General features: G+C 46.4%; 1 protein-coding gene across 1 annotated transcript in view; it reads left to right on the top strand.

Moving 5' to 3' along the window:
• The window catches only part of PIEZO2 (piezo type mechanosensitive ion channel component 2), a 302891-nt gene that overhangs the window by 212275 nt on the left and 71332 nt on the right, over positions 1–19284 (top strand). The window contains exons 14-21 of the mRNA XM_047793685.1: positions 685–808; positions 2508–2779; positions 3950–4098; positions 6138–6311; positions 15402–15601; positions 16190–16350; positions 17921–18097; positions 18368–18493. Of these exons, the coding sequence (XP_047649641.1) occupies positions 685–808; positions 2508–2779; positions 3950–4098; positions 6138–6311; positions 15402–15601; positions 16190–16350; positions 17921–18097; positions 18368–18493 (1383 nt within the window). The remainder of the gene's footprint in view (positions 1–684; positions 809–2507; positions 2780–3949; positions 4099–6137; positions 6312–15401; positions 15602–16189; positions 16351–17920; positions 18098–18367; positions 18494–19284) is intronic.

The following is a 19284-nucleotide window of genomic DNA, read 5'->3' on the forward strand; positions in this document are numbered from 1 at the left end:
AGACTATATATATACTAAAAATTGATTGGCATTCTTTAAATAGGTGAGTCGTGAGGCATGTGAATTCTATCTTAATAAAGCTAGTACGGAAAGGCTACTATGTGCCTGGCTCTGTATTCCATGAAGAACACAGTTCCCTGAAATCCTGAGTTTTTGTTCCTCGCCCTCAAGGAAATGTTAATATAAGTGTGTGGACACTTAGAACAATTGCCCCTTCAGCTTTGGGAGATGAATGGGCCTCCTGACAGGTTCTGCTTGCTGTGTTCTCTCCGTATCTGTGGGATTCCGCAAAGTAAGGGACATGGCAGAAACAGTGGGGATCGTAGAAGAACAGTCTTCCTGTTACACATGCGTTGATGTCAGGAAAGGGCAGGAAGTCAGGGACCTGCACCTGAAGGAGACCACCGGCCCTGGGCAGGTTCCAGCCCGACTACCCCGGGCTTCTTCACCCAGCTCCCCAGGCGTGAACGCGCCTCTGGCACTGGACGGCAGGCCAGCACCCTCGAGAGAGGAGATTTAAAAGCCAGTCACTTTCAGCTAAACCAAGGGGATGCCTGACTCCATCTCAAGTAGAACGTTTTATTTCATGTGCTCCCAGTGCCACGCAGAGCAGGCCTAGAAGTTGTTGAAATATGCCTATACTTCGATGATGTGATGCTTCTTTTCCAAATTTTCTCCTTTCAGATCCTTTTCACCATTACTTTTTGGCTACTGCTGCGACAGCATCTCACAGAGCAAAAAGCTCTCCAGGAAAAGGAAGCTCTCCTGTCTGAGGTCAAGATCGGCAGCCAGGAAGATGAAGAAAAAGGTAATCGGTGCACATGACCGGAGGACAGGCCCCAGAGGACATCGCAGAAGCTTGCCATCCAGCCCAGTGGGAAGCCAGGCGCTGACACAGGCAGAGGAAGACCCGTGTGCCAGGGCTCAGCCCCAGCACCTGGGTGTCCACAGGAGCTTCAGAAACCTGTGTCTCACGAGAATGATTCCTCACGAGCATGATCCTCATGATCACTCACGAGTGATCCTCACAAAAGTAATTCCAGTTAAGGGAAGAGGAGCTGAGGCTCAGAGGGATTCACTCGATTCTCCAGGGTCACTTTAGTGAGTGTTAGTACCAAGAAGCTGGTCCAGATCTTTTAAATTCAGATCCTGTCCTTTTCAGAAATGAATGTGCCATAAAGTCCAAAGGGGAAGGGGCTGTTTGGATGATCACCTTGTGGTCTTAGACCTGCTGTAGGTGTGAAATGAGAACCGCTCGCTCTCTGCTGGCCTGGATATACCAATAAGTGTAATTTAATGTAGCCTTGTCTCTGAAAAGGAGGCCATAAAAGTTTGCAGAGTCTGGGCTGGTAACCTTAAGATGAACCTGGTAAGGAGGGAAAAGCCAACCCAGACACACTCACCCTTTTCTTATGGCTTCCCATTTAGACCTAAACATGGCACTGCTTTTCAGCAACAAAAGTCTGTAAGATTTAAATCTTGACTAGTTGAGTTTGGATATCTCTATGAACAGAATGATTAAATTCTGATGATGAATTTAATCATTCTTTATTTTATATAAAGAATAAGTTCAGAGTTCCCATTGTGGCTCACTGGGCTACAAACCCATGAGGACTTGGGTTTGCTCTCTAGCCCCGCTCAGTGGGTTAAAGATCCAGCATTGCCTCAAGCTGAGGTGTTGGTCACAGACGCAGCTCATCCTGAGTTGCTGTGGCTGTGGCACAGGCCATCAACTATAGCTTCAATTCAACCCCTAGCCTGGGAATTTCCATATGCAGCAGATGCAGCCCTAAAATGCAAATAAAGAAAGAATAAAATCATTTAAGATCAATAGTTACTCTGGCCTCTCACTTCACTTTCAATCCCCTCACTCTGTGGATCTCTTGGTCATTTGAATAAATTTTTCAAATGTAGTTGCCTTAATAACACAAAGATGAGTCCTATATATTAGCACATTTTAAAGTAAGTCCAAACAAGCTTTTAAGTCCAATGCATAAAACTACTTAACCTTAGTTAAATTACAATTAATCTTCAAGCCAATTTAAATTCAGTTATATCTAGCTCTAACTCTTACCTAAGATCTTTAAAAGTGTGCTTTTGGGTTAAGATTACTACCATCAGCCCAGATTCAGTACAATTCTGCTAGGATGGTCTAGTGCCATGTGACCATTGGAATTTGAAATTGTCATAGTAGTTTTGCTTGGTGTTATTGTTGCCTACTTATTTTTCTTGATCCTGTAGTAATTATAGCTGTCACTGGATATCGGAAATGGAATAGGTATTATAAAAAGATTAGTGTAGAAATAATACTAAATGTATTTCTTGAAAACTGTTTCAGGAAGTTTAGGAAAATGGGCTCTGATTAGTTACGTAAATTCTGGCTCAGGTATTAGAACTGTCTAAAATCATTCAGATCAAATGGTTCTGCATCAGGTGCATCACTTGGGTCAGTGTGGTTCTGGTCAGGGGTCCGGCTCCATTTAACAGCTCGGTCTTCTGTTTTGAAGATGATGACCAGGATGTGCACGTGGATGGGGAGGCCCCAGAGAAGGAGGACGAAGAGATGACCAAGGAAGAGAAGCAGGAACTGGAGGAGGAGGAGGAGGAGGATGACCAGGACGTCATGAAGGTGCTGGGGAACTTGGTGGTGGCCCTTTTCATCAAGTACTGGATCTATGTCTGCGGAGGGATGTTCTTCTTCGTCAGCTTCGAGGGGAAAATTGTCATGTACAAGATCATCTACATGGTTCTCTTCCTGTTCTGCGTGGCCCTGTATCAGGTGGGTGACCAGCTGTCCCTCTTTGTCCTCCTTGCATCCATCTGGGAATATATGTGAGGTTCCTTCAGAGAGACCCTGTTACTCTCACTTTGTGACACATCCTGTGAAGTGGTCGGTGAGATCCCAATGTCACGCATGAGGAATCCTGAGATAAGAAAAGGCCCTCTTCAGCTGGCTCACTTATTTTAAATGGTAGAGTCTTTAAAAGTCAGAAAAAAATATTTACATTTTTCAAAAATTCTTAATTAAAAAAGAAGCCTATATCATTAGATGACATTTTTGAATAGGAACATAAAATCAGTGGCAGGATAACATAAAATACTGCATGACACTCAGTTCGTTTGTATTTCAGACTTTAGAGTCAGAAAATCGTGTGTGTGTGTGTGTGTGTGTGTACAAATATACGTATGACACATCATCACTTTAGTGTTTCATTAATTAGAATTTATGAACGGTTATATTAAAATGAGTTAGCCTCTTCACCCTTTCCATTTTACCTGGTGATGGAAGAGAACCCAGGGATAGAAACATGTGCAACAGTCGAATGTCTGTGCAGGGAACCAGAAAACAAATAAAGCAACTCTGATAAACAGGAGTCTGTTGCATGTGGAGGTAAAAATGTCTCAACTGAAATCAATCAAGTTTTGAAATCCTACTTGAAATCCCGGGTAGGTGTTCTCTAATGAAAACCCCACACTTATGGTGAAGAAGGATGTCTCCCTCTCTGGTGGTTTCACGTTCGTATTTATACGGCATCACTTGGAATTTCAAAACGGACAGCCTCCCCAGCAATGACCTTGAGGGCAGCAGCAGCAGCTCCTGCCTCCTTGAAAGCCTTCTACAGCCCAGATATCATAGTGAGAACCTTCAAAAGATCATTAGTTCATCCTCAGGACAACGGTAAGGTAAATACTCTTGAGGAGGAAATAGGCTCTGGATGGTCCAGCGACTTGGTCCAAAGACACAGCTCACGGCTTCTAGCAGAACCGGATTCCCAGCCACATCCACTCAATTCTATGAGAACCAGAACCTCACAATCCAAAACTGAACTTGACTTTGTTTTCAAACACATGTGAATGGAATCACGTGTCTTTGTGGACTACAGCAGATATTTTTGTGAGGTTGCCTCTAACCAGTTTGTTTTCTTCTTTGTCAACGTCTGATTCGCAGGTGCACTATGAATGGTGGAGGCGGATTCTGAAATACTTTTGGATGTCAGTGGTTATCTACACTATGCTGGTGCTTATCTTTATCTACACGTATCAGTTTGAAAATTTCCCTGGCCTGTGGCAAAACATGACGGGATTGAAAAAGGAAAAGTAAGCAGTTGTGGTATGCAGTGGGATGGAAAGTGACAAGCAGGATGCATAGTGTTCAAATCTTCTCTGAGAGATTTGAGTAAAACATGACATCCTCACTGGCTAGGCATTCCCTAGGGACAGGATTCATGTCTCAGTCACTAAGTTCTTGTGACCTAGTCCCACGCTTTTACCCCATAGTGGGCACTCGGTAAGTATCGACTGGAAAAGGGAAGTTTCATCACCACCTTGTCAAGGAGATGGCATTTTCTGATGTCACTTCCGCTGGGAGCGCACCTACCCAGTTCCTCACAGTCACGCTTGCTGCCTTCCTAGCTCTTCGCCTTCGGGTTTGTGACATAATGCAGCAGCCTCTCCTCACTGATGAAGCCGGTGCTAAGATCCTAAGGGATGGTGGGTGCCGAAGAAAAAGGGCTAAGAGGCTAGTGGTGATGAGACCTTTCTGGTTCATAAAATAGATAGAACTCTAGCCTTTTCTAATTTGCTTTTGTAAACTATTAAAATTTGTTTAGCTGTCTCACCAGAACTGATCATAGAGCTGAATATTCAGAGGTGGCTAGGAGAAAAGCTTGGAAGGAAGGCTTCCCGTGTATCTAGAGTAATACACCTTTAACAAATATTTTTGGCCACACCCACAGCATGTGGATCCAACCCACGCCACAGCAGTGTCAACATGTAATCCTTTAACCCCTAGGCCACCGGGGAACTCCCAATAAATATCTCTTGAGTGCCTCCCATGGGCCAGACACTGTTCTGCACCTGAAGATGCAACCAGAAGCAAGAGAGACAGAGTCTGAACTGTGGAGTTTACATTCTATGAGAGAAAACAAACCAAAAAGCCTACTTAAGGTCCATATAAATTGCAAACTCCAAAAGAAACAAAAACAAGCTGAGGCAGTGAATAGTGTTGAAGCACTCACTATAGATGGAGTGGTCAGGGCAGGCTTCCCAGTAGAGGGGTCGTTTAAACTCCATGAAGAAGGAGCTTATCTTTAGAAAAGCGTGTGAGCTGGGAATTGAGAGGAGGAAGACTATTCCAGACAAAGAGAACAGGAAGTGCAAAAGCCCTGAGGCAGGGCAGAGTTTGGTGTGTATGAGGAACGGCGGCAAGGCTCACCTGTGGGGAGCATAGGGAGAGGTGGAAGAGGTCAGCCAGGTGCCTGGAGGTGCAGGGCTTATAGGTAGTGATGGTTTTCCCTTCATTCTGGGTGAATTGTTTTAAAGTCTTTAACAAATCCTTGACTGGCAGAGAAAAAAAATGGTGTGTGTGGAGCAAGAGTGGACACAGTTGGATTGGCCAGCCAGCAGTAGCTGGGGTCCTGGTGGGGGACGGTGGTAGGTGCACCTCGAACAGGGGTGCTGGAGCCAGCCAGGAGATGAGGTTGGAGGAAATGTGGACGACGGAGCCGAGCCGTGGAGGCACAGAAAGCAGGCAGGGAGACACGCCACGCTGGGCATTTTGTACAAGGCAGGTGGTTGTTCCATGGGAGACCTGGGTGGGAGGACAGCTCAGCTGCTTAGAAGAGTAGGGAAATCAAGAATACTGTCTCAAAAACACCTAACGTGAAATCACAGTGAAACAACCAATTTCCAGTAAACACTTGGTGGAAGAGTCCACGGTGAAGCCCAGCTATAAACGTCCACTTGAGTTTCAGGCGTAAAGACGGTGCACACATTCCCTGTCAAGGTGAAATTACCTGGGGAGACCAGCTCAAGGCTCACGGCTGAGCCTGGGTTGTGTCCACATCTGAGTCTAGCAGGAGGGGGACAAGAACCAGGATGGTGTGGAGGCACAGCCAGGATCATTCCCGAGGAGGACAGGCGGAAGGAGGCCAAGGTGGAGACGCAGCCCTGGACGCTGCCTGTGTCAAGGTTGTTGTGGAGCACCGGGCAGGCAGCAAGCTGGACTGGTGGAGGCAAAGGCCACGCTGCCATGTGGGCAGCAGGCCGCCGTCACTGGTGGGGCGATGGTGGGTTACAGGAGCGTGTGGCTGCCCTGACGAAGGGGTTCTTGCTCTTCGCTCTGCTTGGCTTTGCAGGCTGGAGGACCTTGGCTTGAAGCAGTTCACCGTGGCTGAGCTCTTCACTCGCATCTTCATCCCCACCTCCTTTCTGCTGGTGTGTATCCTGCACCTGCACTATTTCCACGATCGGTTCCTGGAACTCACTGACCTGAAGTCCATTCCCAGCAAGGAAGACAGCACTATCTACAGGTGAGCCAGCCCAGGAGGCGCCTGCTTCCCGCAGCCAGAAAGGCAGCCTTGATCCCCCCCAGGCATCTAACTCAGAATTTCAGTCCCGAACTGTCCATGAGCATCAGCCTGGTGGTGAGGGGGAAAAATGAGAAAAATGGGGACTATTTGATGGGCACTTTCTGAAATAGTTGGGATTGGCTTATGACTGGTTCACGCAGTGGTCTTGTTGGTTCAGAGCAGCTGCTGCAGACAAATTCTCGAGCAATGGTGACGTGTATTTTATGTCCAGGCAGGTAGAGATATTTCTAGGATATTTATAGAATCTGGCTAATTGAGAAGGTGAATTTTCTGTCACACTAACAGGCAATAAAGAAGTCGCTGTGAGTGAGCGTGTACTGCAGAATTCCCTGGCTAAAAAGAAAGAACTTGCCATCTACTACTAACTAGAATGACATTTAAGCAAAAAACAGAGGCAGCGTGTCTTTTATCAGCTCCCTTCCCATCAATAAGCACAAATTGTTTCCCAGCAGCAGACAGGATGTGGCGCTCCCTGGCCATGTGTGCTGAAACCTCGGCGGGCCGTCACTTACCCCCTGTTTGTTCTGTCACAGGAAAATTGCAGGCATTCGTTTAATGAATGCCAATACTGATTTTCCTCTCTCTTCCACATAATAGCCTGTGATTCAGTTCCTGGAAAAACACATGGCGAGCACATAAGGGAGCAAAGCACTGGATTAAAAGGAGCAGAGACGCCACTGTTGAAAATTCCCCTTAGCTCTTTTTCAAGGGGAAGAATGTGTCCATCAAAAGAAGATGACGTGGTATTTCATCAGGCACTCGGTGGTGAAAGAGCACACTGCCCTGTGGTCTGCTGTGCTAGGGAGTGGAATTATGGAAAACTGAATTTGTTCTGCAGGGTTCCCCTTAAGTCTATAGAACATGATCTAATTACGTGGGTTCTGGAGGAGGATGGCAACCTCAGGTGAAGATGTGTTTTCCCTGCTTCTGCTGCGGCTGCAGCTCTTACCCTCCACGCCGGGCAGGACAGAGAAGGAGGCCTGTTCAGTCCTCTGGCTGCGGCTCAGCCCTCAACACCCCCTTGACAGTTGCTTCTCCAAGGAAGGGTAAAGGGTGAGGTGAGAGTGTGTGATGTCAGCCATCTGGGTGGTTTAGGCACACGGGATAATTTTTGGCTCTGTGCAAAGCATCTTTCTGGGAACTCAGGGAATTCAAAGGACTCACTCGAGTTCAGTGTTTTGGGATTTTGTGCAAGAGTCCCCAGATTTCGACTTGGGAAGTAGGATAGGTATCCCATCTTTTTAGCAACTCCTTTTCACTGTAGTATTTTCCTTAATGGTCATTTTCACCTAGGGCCCGAATAAATGGCTACGTTAAGATCAAAATGGTGAAGAGAAAGATATTTTCAGAGCTGGGATAGAATGGCTTTTTAATAGATGGTTTATAGGAAGAGACTCCCAAATTGGGGGTAATTGATGTGTTTTACCCCTTCATTTGACCCCGGTGCTGTTGTTTCTGTGAATAGCCAGCTGTTCTTTTCCTGTTTTCTCCATTGTTTGTGTGCTTTGGGTGGGCACTGGAGGCAGATGTCTGAAGTCTATAAGACTATATTAGTCTTACAGCGTTTATGAAGTTAGCATTATGGAAACATTTTATGATCGACATAAGGAGAAACTATTATTATTTCTAGGTAGGCATTCTCAGGAACACCATTTCATTTATATATTGAGAAAACCTATACTAGCATGTAATTGTAATTATTACACAGTAGACACTAAATCGTAAGGTACTAAATATCCATCACTTATGTAAACATCCATCACTGTAGTTTGTCCATAATTTTTTTTTTAGCTTTTTAGGGCCTCACTCGCATATGGAGGTTCCCAGGCTGGGGGTCCAATTGGAGCTGCAACTGCTGGCCTACGCCACAGCCACAGCAACATCAGATCAGAGCCACGTCTACAACCTATACCACAGCTCACGGCAATGCCAGATCTATAATCCACTGAGTGAGGCCAGGGATCGAACCCGCAACCTCATGGTTCCTAGTTGGATTTGTTTCTGCTGCACAACGACGGGAACTCTAGTTCGTCCATAATTTATATTATAAAGTGCTCTGATGCCTATTGAAGTAGAATGACTTTTTTTTTTTTTAACTTCAGTTTAAGAAAACCTCGAAGACAGTACGTTGAATATGGATACTCAGGAGGATGTTCTTTTTTTAATTCTGGGGAAGGAACGAGAATTAGTCTCCTAGGCTGTATTTTATTTGGTAAATGTACTCTGAACATCAACACCTGATAGATTTTTGATAAGGCGTGTGAGCCTGGGAGGGAGAGGGATGGGGCGGCTTTGCCATCAAGCGTCTCCCGACTCTTGATTCCACATCGCTGCTGAATCGTGTTGTCTGCACCCTTCTTCAGGGCACGAACCGTGTCGATGACACTGGGTGACGCAGAGCTTGCAGGACAGTCGGCCTGTTCTCTCTGGCTAACAATCTCCTCTTTCTTTCTCCGACTGTCTCCCTGTTGCCACTGCGTGCCACCTTGTGCTTCCCGCGTAGCCATGCCAAGGTCAATGGGCGCGTGTATCTAATAATAAATAGGTGGGTACTTCAATGTTTTCTCTCTTGGTTTCTTTTTTATTAATGGGCACTTGGGGTGTTAAACAACTGTATTACCTAGTAGATGAAAAAATGAAGTCATCAGATAGCAGACGTGGGCTGCAGGTACGCTCGTGGATGTATTTTGCAAACCCACCCATTCGGCGTCTGGACCGAATTATGCTGCCAGGTGGACACGGAGGGGGCCGCGGTCTTCAGCTGGCGCTCGGCTTTGGTCTTGGTTCAGACGTGTGTCCTATTGGTGTCACTCTTTGATAGACGTAGTTCCAGGCTTGCCTGAGAGCTCTCGGCCCTCTTGCACACGTCACTTGGAGCTCAGCTCAAGAACCAGAACCTCCACAAACCTGCCGGGCACTGCCGACGTCCCGCTGAGCGTGACCTGAATCCGCGGAGCACTGGCCTTCGGCCGTCCATCTGCCTGCCTGTCTTATCTCCCCTGCCCAAGACCTCCGCCCCTCAGGCCTGGAGTCCCTGTAAAATCCACCACGGGGTCCATGTCTCACCTACCTTGGGGGCTGCACCATTAGTTGACCCCCTGTAGATATTTCTTGAATGCATCTATAACTAAAAGAGCATTAAAACATCAATTTCTTTAAATATACCTCTTCTTGAAAGAACAACATATTGAAGAACCATATTATGCATCATCAGATTTCACCATGTATTCGCCTACCGCAAAAAAACCTGCAGAGCTAGGCACAGCCTTAGGCAGACCTCACCCAGCTGGGGAGATAAAACATGCCTGTAACCACACATCATAAAGTGAGCTTTCATACGTGCTGTGTGTACCGTTATCCTCAAGTGCCCCAAGAGGACAGAGAGCAGATCCTTTGAGTTCTAATTTACCAAAACTCTTCTTACTTGGTGAAGTAGGTGAATTAAAATATCTGGTCCTATGCGTGATGTCATTAGTATCAAGTCAGTCATTCAGGTAATAGAAACAGGCATTTGGCAATAAATCCAGGTAACAAAATAACTCTTGGGAAGATCCATTGCTTTTCCAGTCCAGTCTCTTCTTGAGGCTGAGAGCCAAATAGGAAGCCTTGGAGACAGGGCTTCCAAGGAAGTGTGAAAACTTATATGCATCACGATACACATCCCAGAGGAAGAGCAGTGAGTCCTGGCTGGTCCCCTTTGGGACCAGTTTTGTTGACAGCCTGAGAGGGAGAAATCAAGTCCAGGTATATAGCTGATAGGCAGAGAAGTGAGCTAAGGATGCCAGCTAGAAATCTGAGCAGTTATGTCAGACTCATCCCTCTGAACACGAGGAGCCGCCCTCTGTCACTCATAACATGTTTCCCATTTGCTCTGAGAGGAGGGGGCTAGAGCACCAAAGAAGTCAGGAGTCAGTGTGATGGGCTCTGCCTGAGGAGGCTGGTTCACTTGGCCCCCATGCCTGCGGCTTCTGCTCCGTAGATTAAACCAATCACAGAGCAAAAATATTCAAAAAGAAAAAAATTCCAGGTGTTCCTTGGTGGCTCAGCAGGTTATGAATTTGGTGTTATCACTGCTGTGGCTCAGGGCACTGTGATGGAACAGGTTCAATCCCTAGCCCGGGAACTTCCTCATGTCGTGGGTGCTGCCAAAAAAGAAAAAGAAAAATTCTAGAAAGTTCCCCAAAGCAAAACTGGAAATTGCCGTGTGCAAGCTACTATTGACAGGACATTCACATTGCACTAGGTATTTTAAGTAGTCTAGAGATGATTTAAAGTATAAGGGAGGGTGTGCAGGTTGTATGCAGATATCACGCCGTTTTATGTAAGGACTTGAGCGTCCATGGATTTTGGTGCCCAAGGAGGTCCTGGATCTGATTCTGAGGGACAACTGCACAAGCTTTGTCCCCATTGTCTCAGACTTTCCTATTGAGGGAAAGCCTATGCCCGTTAACCCAAGTCACAGGCCAGAGAATTCACTCAGGAGTTCTTAGAAGGACCTAGAAGCAAAGTCATGTAAAATAATTAAGACCTTGAAGCACAGTCTTCCTTCCAGTGGAATCTCTCATTTGTCTGAATGTTGACCTTTTAAGAAAAGCCAGAGCTGTGCCCTAGGGGACATGTTACCCAACAAACCCACCCCTCACTGGGCTGCACGTGCTTCTGAGTCTGCATGTGACATGTGCCCAGCTTTGAAGGGGCTTCTCCCCATTAGAATGATAGGGTGCACTCTTTTGTTTAGTAGATAAGCTTTCTTTCTCCCTGAATTTATTTATGCTCAATGTTGTTTTATAAGGAGAATCCTATGCTGGATGAAAGAGGAGCCATACTTAACATTTGACTTCTGGGTTGGTGAAAATTTAGACGTGCCCTTACCAGATGTGAAGGAGGGGTTATTGAGGACAGTGGGTGACTGATAAATTCTGATGATGTGAAAAAATGGCAGGAACATTCCAACTGAGTTTGTAAACGACTGATGTAGAATTTTTACAATTATTTCTCCCACATACACACAATCTAGAGCCATTACACTCAGTCCTGCCTAGTAGATTTTTTTGGAGGCATTACTACCATACACATTTAAGATGTGCTATTAAGTCAAATCAAATGCTCATGGGTGAATGCAGTCTTCTGAAAGTGCTTTTGAGGTCTAGAATATAATCTTAGAGAGTTTTAAAACTTCCACTTTAAACATTACTTACAAACACTACAAAATTGCATGAAAGTTCCTTTTTTTCTAATGGTCTAATGAATGGGCTGAGTGCAGTTTTACCTTAGAGAAGTTACACATAAATGGATTTAGACTGAGGGAGCTTGTACAGTGATAGAATTTCCATTTTCTTTAATGGAAAGTAGCTTAACATGTGGCTTTTCCAAGTCAATCCCTAGTACAGAATTAAGCCTCTGTATTCGTGTCTTCAGTTTCACCTAAGAATGGCTGTCCAGTGCATACACGTCATTCACCAAATTCAGAGGGTGACAGCATGCCCCAGGTAGAGCGAGGCTGGGCTTCTGCCCTCCCCAGAGAGTCCTCAGAACTGTAATTAGAATACAGTGATGTAGACACACACTAGGAAATGCACACGCGGACTTCCAGAGCTGTGGAAGCACGAAGGAGAGTGGGAGAAGAGGCCAAGAAAATCACCTGCTCTGTTAGAACCCAAGAGAGAAGCGCCGTATTTAACAGCCAGAAGGTTAAAGTCAGAGCCTGAATCAGAATAAAAGCAAGGCCAGAATGCCAGGCTAGGTAAAGAAAATGCAAAGAGAAGGAAACGGGTGCCCTGAGGGGAAAGACAGGCAAAATCAAGGGATTTAGGAAATTGGGAGATGGGGGGCAGAGCCAAGAATGCAGTTAATCAGCTGGAGGGTTTGGATCCCAATATGGAAATCCTCCAGGGGGAGGCGCTAATGTGCACATGAGGCTCAGTGGAGGATGGCCGGTATCCTCAGTGCCTTTGCTGGGTATTTCAGGGATTTTTTTTTTTTTTTTTTTTTAGTGGAGTACACATTTTAATTTAGCTTTGAAAAGCGAGGATTGCTTTTTAACATTTTAGGGGGGAACATATCTAAGTTAAGGTAACAGGCTTTCCCGGGCAGCTGGACCCCAGCCCTGCAGCAGCAACACCCCCCACCCCAGCCCAGCCACGGTGGAGGGAGGGGCAGGGGCCTTGAGACCACTGGGGACAGATTCCCCAGGGAGAAACATTTACACTGATCTTCTGAATGGCCATTCTAATTCCCAAGCCTGCTAAGGAATGGGCTGACCACAGAATCAGAGTCCAAATTCAGCGCCTTCCCCTGCGTGTGTGGTCCCTCACAAAGCCATGTTCTGATTCCGCCTCTTCCTCGGCATGAATTGATGATACAGAGTATCCAAAAGTATGTGAACATCTGTCCTCAGCAGGTGCTCCCTTACTCTGTGTTCCCCTGTACCAAGCACAGGGTGAAGCATTTAATGGAAATTGCCTTCATTTTCACAACATCCCAGGAAGTAGGCACTGTTGGTGCATTTCACAGATCAGCAAACTGAAACTTAAACAGACATGGTAACCTAAAAAGACATGGAAATCTGCCAGGTCACCTTGCTAGCAAGATGTTGAGGCTTGAATATAGGTCTTTCTGATCCCCCAGAGCATGCTTTCAACATTGTTCTACATTGCCTCGGAAAAACGCTATGAGAAAAATGAGAGGAGCCACACAGATGTCTTTTTAAAATTATAAACTCTGACAGCGCATTGAAAATACTTCCATCTATCCACATTATATGCATGCAGATTTTCTCAGTGAAATTTCAGATAGCAAACGCCGAGGCTCGTAAGTGATAGTCGACACATGCTTTTCCCCTTTTCCTTTTTCTGTCCTGTGCGATGAGTTGGGAGGTCAGGCTGCTCCAGAGGAGAGCAGTGTCTCTGCTTCCTCACGAGGAAGATGTCACTGGGGATGAGCAGCGTTAGACCCAGAAACCCCCCGCCTGCCCCCGCTTCACTGTGGCAGCTTTCCAGACGTGGGCCTTCTGGGCTTGCCTCCAAAAGGTTTCCTCTATTGTTCTTAAATTTCTTTGTTCCTTGATGTCCCCCCAATCTTCGGGGCGCTTTGGGGGCCTCGCAGCCAGAGAACTTTTTCTTACGTAGCCATCGTGGCAGCCACGGAAACAGCCTCACCGCTGCAAGTGTCCCGCCATAAATAGAGCTAATTATTGCAAAGTTGTTTTCTTTTCGGCATCAAGTCACCACAGGGCCAAGGGAGGTGACAGAAATGCTGTACTTCCACCCCTAAGAGTGGTGTTACTTTTAGGGTAGCTCCTGTCTTAACGAAAGCAGCTTCTCACTTGTAAAATGCCATCCCCTGGCAGCCCTGAAGAGGACATAGAAATGTGGACAGTTGTGTCCCACCTGGCTTTTACCTGAATGGAGTCCTATGACCGAAGCAGGACAGGCGGACCTTGAGAGTTGATGCACAGAGTTGGTTAGGAGATAAGGGACCACAGTTTCGAGAATGAAACTTTTGGGAATGTCCCCAAACATGGAGGGTGAATTGTCTAGCTTAAGAGAATAAGAAAGTATGTGTTGGTGTAACTTCTCCCACTACCCTCGGCATGGTCTTTGCTCATTAAAATAACGTGTATCTGACATTCTTTAATTTCCCTGCCTGACACCCTGTTAAAAAGAATGACTTTTGAAGGATGTTTTTCTAAAAGTCTAAGGGCAGTGCAGGGTCCTTACAACAGTGATCCAGCATCACCAGAGTATTAGATATAAAACCAACAAGTTGCATATGAGCTTAGTTTTTTTATCTAGCCAAACTTCCTCATTTTGTTTTTTTTTAAAAAATGAATAAATCCCAAGAGGTTAAATAATTTACTCAGAGTCCACAATGATACAGATGCAATAACAGAATTAAGTGTCCATCCCGTTACAACCAGGCTGAAATGTACAGGGTAATTACTGCAACTGGAGAAGACTACCTGTATTTCCAATAGATTTTCCCCTAATATCTATTTTATTGCCCGTAGTGGTTCCTTCAGACAGTCATTTGAATATGAATAAAAAGACACACTTTTTTACGAACATCAGGGGAAAGATCATACTGGTTATTATCTGCCTCCCAGACCCCAGATAAGCTGCGCCCTGAGGGTTGGTCTGGGCTCAGCAAGGCTGCAGTGCCCTCACCAGGCTCACACGCGACTCCTCAGGAGAGCTGGTCCAGCTGCTCACGTGGTGCCAAGGATGGGGTGCGATGCAGGCTTCTTCCCCCTGAAAGCTTAGCATCCATTGTGTGGGCTTCAGATGATGGCAGGATGGGATAGATCTGTTCAGAGGCAGGCTGACCTCACACACTGAGATTTTTTTTAAAAAAATCCTTCCTTACGATGAGAATGACTTGATTCCTGCGGGATGATTTGCTGTGTTAGCTCAAGAGCATGACTGATTGCCTCTGCCGTGTCTGCCTTCTGTCCTTGACAACCGCAGCCCCTCCCACCCTCAGAGCAGCGGCCAGGCTCAGGGCTCCAAGCACGTGGTAGCTGCCACCCTGGAATGCACTTGGCGCTAGGACCCTCTGCACCCGGCCTCAGGAATGCAGTAGTGGATGATATGTAGCATGATTGTGATCTCTGACTTTTCCTTATAATTCTGCTGTTCTCATCTCCTTTTTTTCCTTTCTATTTCAATTACTTTGAGCAGCATCAAGAAAAAATTACCAATCCACCAAAATGAGTAAGTCCCCCTGTGAAGCCATGAAATGCTTGCTCTACACGATGCCATTTCATGCTTCTACATCCTAAACTCTGACCATTCTCTCCTGCGGGAGGAATGTCAAGTTTGGGTGTCGATAGCTCTCATGACCGACTAATCACTAGAACCTGAATCGGAAGAGCTAACAAAACCTAACGGAGAAAGAGCTTTACAAACTAAAAAGCGAGCAGATGCTAACAAGCCCACATGCCAGGCTGGCTAGTGACTTCCATTTGTTCAGCCCCCTCTCTTGCGCCTCCTGGCACCTCTCCCACCCTGACTCGCTGCTCTCTGCCAACAGGCTGGCCCACCCCGAGGGAAGCCTTCCAGACCTTGCCATGATGAACCTGACCACCACCCTGGAGGCGTCGGAGGCCAAGCAGCTGGCCGGGCCCGAGGAGGAGAAGCCGGGGGGATGCCTCGCAAAGGCCAAGAAGGGTGAGCTCAGCAGAGACAGTGAGGACGAGGAGGAGGAGGAGGATGAAGAGGAGGAGACGTCAGGTAAGCTGCCCATCCCGGGACTGCTCATAGAGGCTAGCCTTGAGGACTTTCATCCAGACGAACCGTGACAGACCCTCCAGGTAGACACACCACCCCAGTCGGCAAAACAAGATTCCCTGGCACAAAGTGGGAAGCAGAAAGTGACCAATCTGATTGTGAAAATCAAGTTTCAAATGAGTCTGACCGCACTGGTGAGCTGGGTCATACAGACCTCAATGTCCATTCTCAGCCGGACCATTCCAGGGTGGCTGGCCCTTAAGGACACCCTGTTTGGGCAAGAAAAATGTTATGCTTAATATTCAAGGGAAATGAGGGAATTAAAGCTTGGCCTTCAGAGTAAATTAGGTCAAAATTCTTTTTCGCCCAAGTTAACAGAAAGCTGAGTGGAAGCAGCCTGTCCCCTGTTCTCAGTTGTCACAGGCCATGGGGCTCTTGGGCCACCCTTCCTGCGAACTCTGTCCTAGAATTTGCCCACCAGCCTGATCTTGCAGCTTCCCACTCTCCTGATCCCAGACATGCTGCAAATAGTTACTACACACACACACACACACACACACACACGCTCCTGGTGGGTCTCCCGCCCTGCAGATCTGAGGAACAAGTGGCACCTGGTGATGGACCGCCTCACAGTGCTGCTCCTGAAGTTCCTGGAGTGCTTCCACCGCCTGCAGACCTTCCTGTGGTGGGTCCTGGAGCTGCACGTCATCAAGGTCGTGTCTTCCTACATCATCTGGGTGTCTGTGAAAGAGGCAAGTGACACTGCTGCCTGCTGCCTGCCCGAGCAGAGCCAGAGCGCGTCGCCCCTTCCCTCCCAGCCGTCCTTGATGCTTTAAACACAGGACACAGAGTCTGAGGTGGGCATACACGTGACACCCAAAAAACCAAGGGACCGCTGTCCTGAGAACAGGGAGCAGATCTAGGACAGAAGGAGCCCCCGGCTCGTGCCTGACAGCATGGTCCTGGCACCAAGGTTCCTGATTCTCATCTATTGTGTAGTCAGGTGTCTGAGACAGGATCCTGTGTAGGAATCTACAGCCAGAAATTCTCTTTGGGGGAAACGGTAACCTTCCCGTTCATGCTACCAAGGAAACGCAGGTTCCAAAACTTGCTAAAAAGAAATCTTCAGCAGTGATTGGAGTTTCTGGAACGAGACACAGAGTCTTTGAACCTTGTGGTAATTGCACTTCTGTTGTCTCCTTGGAAAGAGGAGTCATCACTCAGTCAGCAATTATCTGATGTTTACTGTGAGAATTGCCCTTCTTTCCATTTATTCAACAGATAACTTTCATGTATGTCTGATTTCCCTGGACTGTTTTTGAGTTGGTGACAATTCAAAGAGTTTTTGCCCTCTAAAAATTGTCAGGAATTACTGCCTATAATTTTTTAAGTTAAATAATAATCCTGCAGTTACAATACTGTGAATCTGAACTGTCTCACCAGTAGGTAACTAAGGGCTGAATCTTATTTACTGTGAATTCTGCATCTAACCTGGAACTTTCTGCCTTTGCACACAAACCATCTGAAATGGACAGTTGATCATGGCCAGGTGGCGACAGAATGGGAACCAGTCTCCCTGTGACATTTGTAGCAAAAAAATGACACCTGTTCCATTGTTAAGTCACCAAGTCTGTACATTAACTAGAAATAAATCCAGCCTAATATTTATATTAATTGAGAACAAAAAAGTTACAGCATTCGACCTCTAACTGTTTAACTCTGAAAACGGTTAAGAATGAGTGGGCACCTCCCCTCACCCTGAAGCTCCAGGCGGGCCGAGGAGCCCTTGTGGGTCTTCTCACAGAGACCTGCTCACCTCTGTAGTTTCCCACTGCATGTTAATTGATGTCCTCTGGCTGCACACCTAACCTGTGTACAGGACCTGTATCTCACACCCAGGGCAGTGTCTTGCACGTGCCAGGGACTCAGCCTGTGCTGAACTGAGAGGAACCAACTAAATCACGTTACCAGATCTTGTAGATGTCATGTTGTCATGTTCTGCATTTTTGTCCCCATTTCTTTCTTTCTTTCTTTTCTTTTTTTTTTTTTTGTCTTTCTTTTAGGGCCGCACCTGTGGCATACGGAGGTTCCCAGGCTAGGAGTCCAATCAGAGCTGTAGCTACCAGCCTACGCCACAGCCACAGCAACGCCAGATCTGAGCCTCGTCTGTGACCCACACCACAGCTCACGGCAACGCCGGATCCCCAACCCACTGATCGAGGCCAGGGATCGAACCCGTATCCCCATGGATCCCAGTTGGGTTCATTAACCACTGAGCCACGACGGGAACTCCTGCCCCCATTTCTGACTTTCTATTTTCAGGTGTCTCTGTTCAACTATGTATTTTTGATTTCCTGGGCTTTCGCTCTGCCGTACGCCAAGCTGCGCCGTCTGGCTTCGAGTGTCTGCACTGTCTGGACATGCGTGATCATCGTCTGCAAAATGTTGTATCAGCTGCAAACCATCAAGCCTGAGAACTTTTCTGTTAACTGTTCCTTGGTGAGCCTCAGAGATGGGGCCTTCTTGCCAGCCTTTGGGGACATAGGGAGACTCGGGGGAGCCCACATCCCCAGTATACTCTGTCTGGGCTCTGTCAGCCTGGCAGGTTGAATACTCCCTGGCACCCATCTCTTCTGATGCTGGGCTTCCCCCCCCTGTGAAGAGGGTCTTCCCTGCCCACCCCCATCCCTTTGCAAAGCTGAGGGGGACGAATCTGAATGTCTCTAGTCTGCGGGTCCATTTCTTACTCCCCTTTTTCCTTCTTTTCAGCCAAATGAAAATCAGACGAATATCCCCCTCCACCAGCTGAACAAGTCTCTGCTCTACAGCGCTCCCATCGACCCCACAGAGTGGGTTGGCCTGAGGAAGTCGGCCCCTCTGCTCGTCTACCTGCGGGTAAAGCTGCCGCCCTAAGTTTGTGCCTCTGTGGAGTTCATGTCTGGAGGCCACTAATCTCACCTTTGATAGTAGCCTCATCCTCTTTCATGGTGCTTGCAGTTACCTTTGAAACAAACGACTGACATGAAAATCAGTACCACGTTGTGCTCAAAGGAATTTGATCAAGTAGTTTGAGATTAATGAATAAAGTATGCCAGACAAATTCACTGGATCATTATAGAATCACCCAATGGTTGAGGTAGATTGAGATCAGATGCTGAAAGATGTCCAAAATCTATTGTTAAGTTGAAAAAAACAAAAAGCAAACTTCAAAGCAGCATACATAATAATAAGCTCTTTTAGACACCAGGAAAAAATACTGAGTAAATTATAGCAAACTGTCAGCAGTGATTATTTCTGGCAAGTAGGTACAGCATGACAAGAAATGTTTGCCATCTAAATTCTCTTCCTCTACAAATTTTAACAAAGGGTTTATATACATATATTAGATTTAGAGGTAACCAAACAAAAAGAGCATATCATTGAAAAAGGAATTTTGATTGCAAATTGTTGTGACAAACATCATGAAAGCAATATTCAGATTGTTCACATTTTACTCTGGTGGATTATGCTGACAATGTGCTTAAAACCTTTGTACTTAACTCCCAGAATTTTAATGTGTGCTAATAAGCATCCCATTTTTCTTTGTGTAGCTTCCTATTTTTTCTCATAGGGAAGATATGGTTTGTAATGCCCAAATGATGCCCACCATCAAGAGCTGTTACAAGGATAAAGCAAACTTCCTTGAA

The sequence above is a fragment of the Phacochoerus africanus genome, chromosome 8 (assembly GCF_016906955.1).
Source record: "Phacochoerus africanus isolate WHEZ1 chromosome 8, ROS_Pafr_v1, whole genome shotgun sequence".
NCBI lineage: Eukaryota > Metazoa > Chordata > Mammalia > Artiodactyla > Suidae > Phacochoerus > Phacochoerus africanus.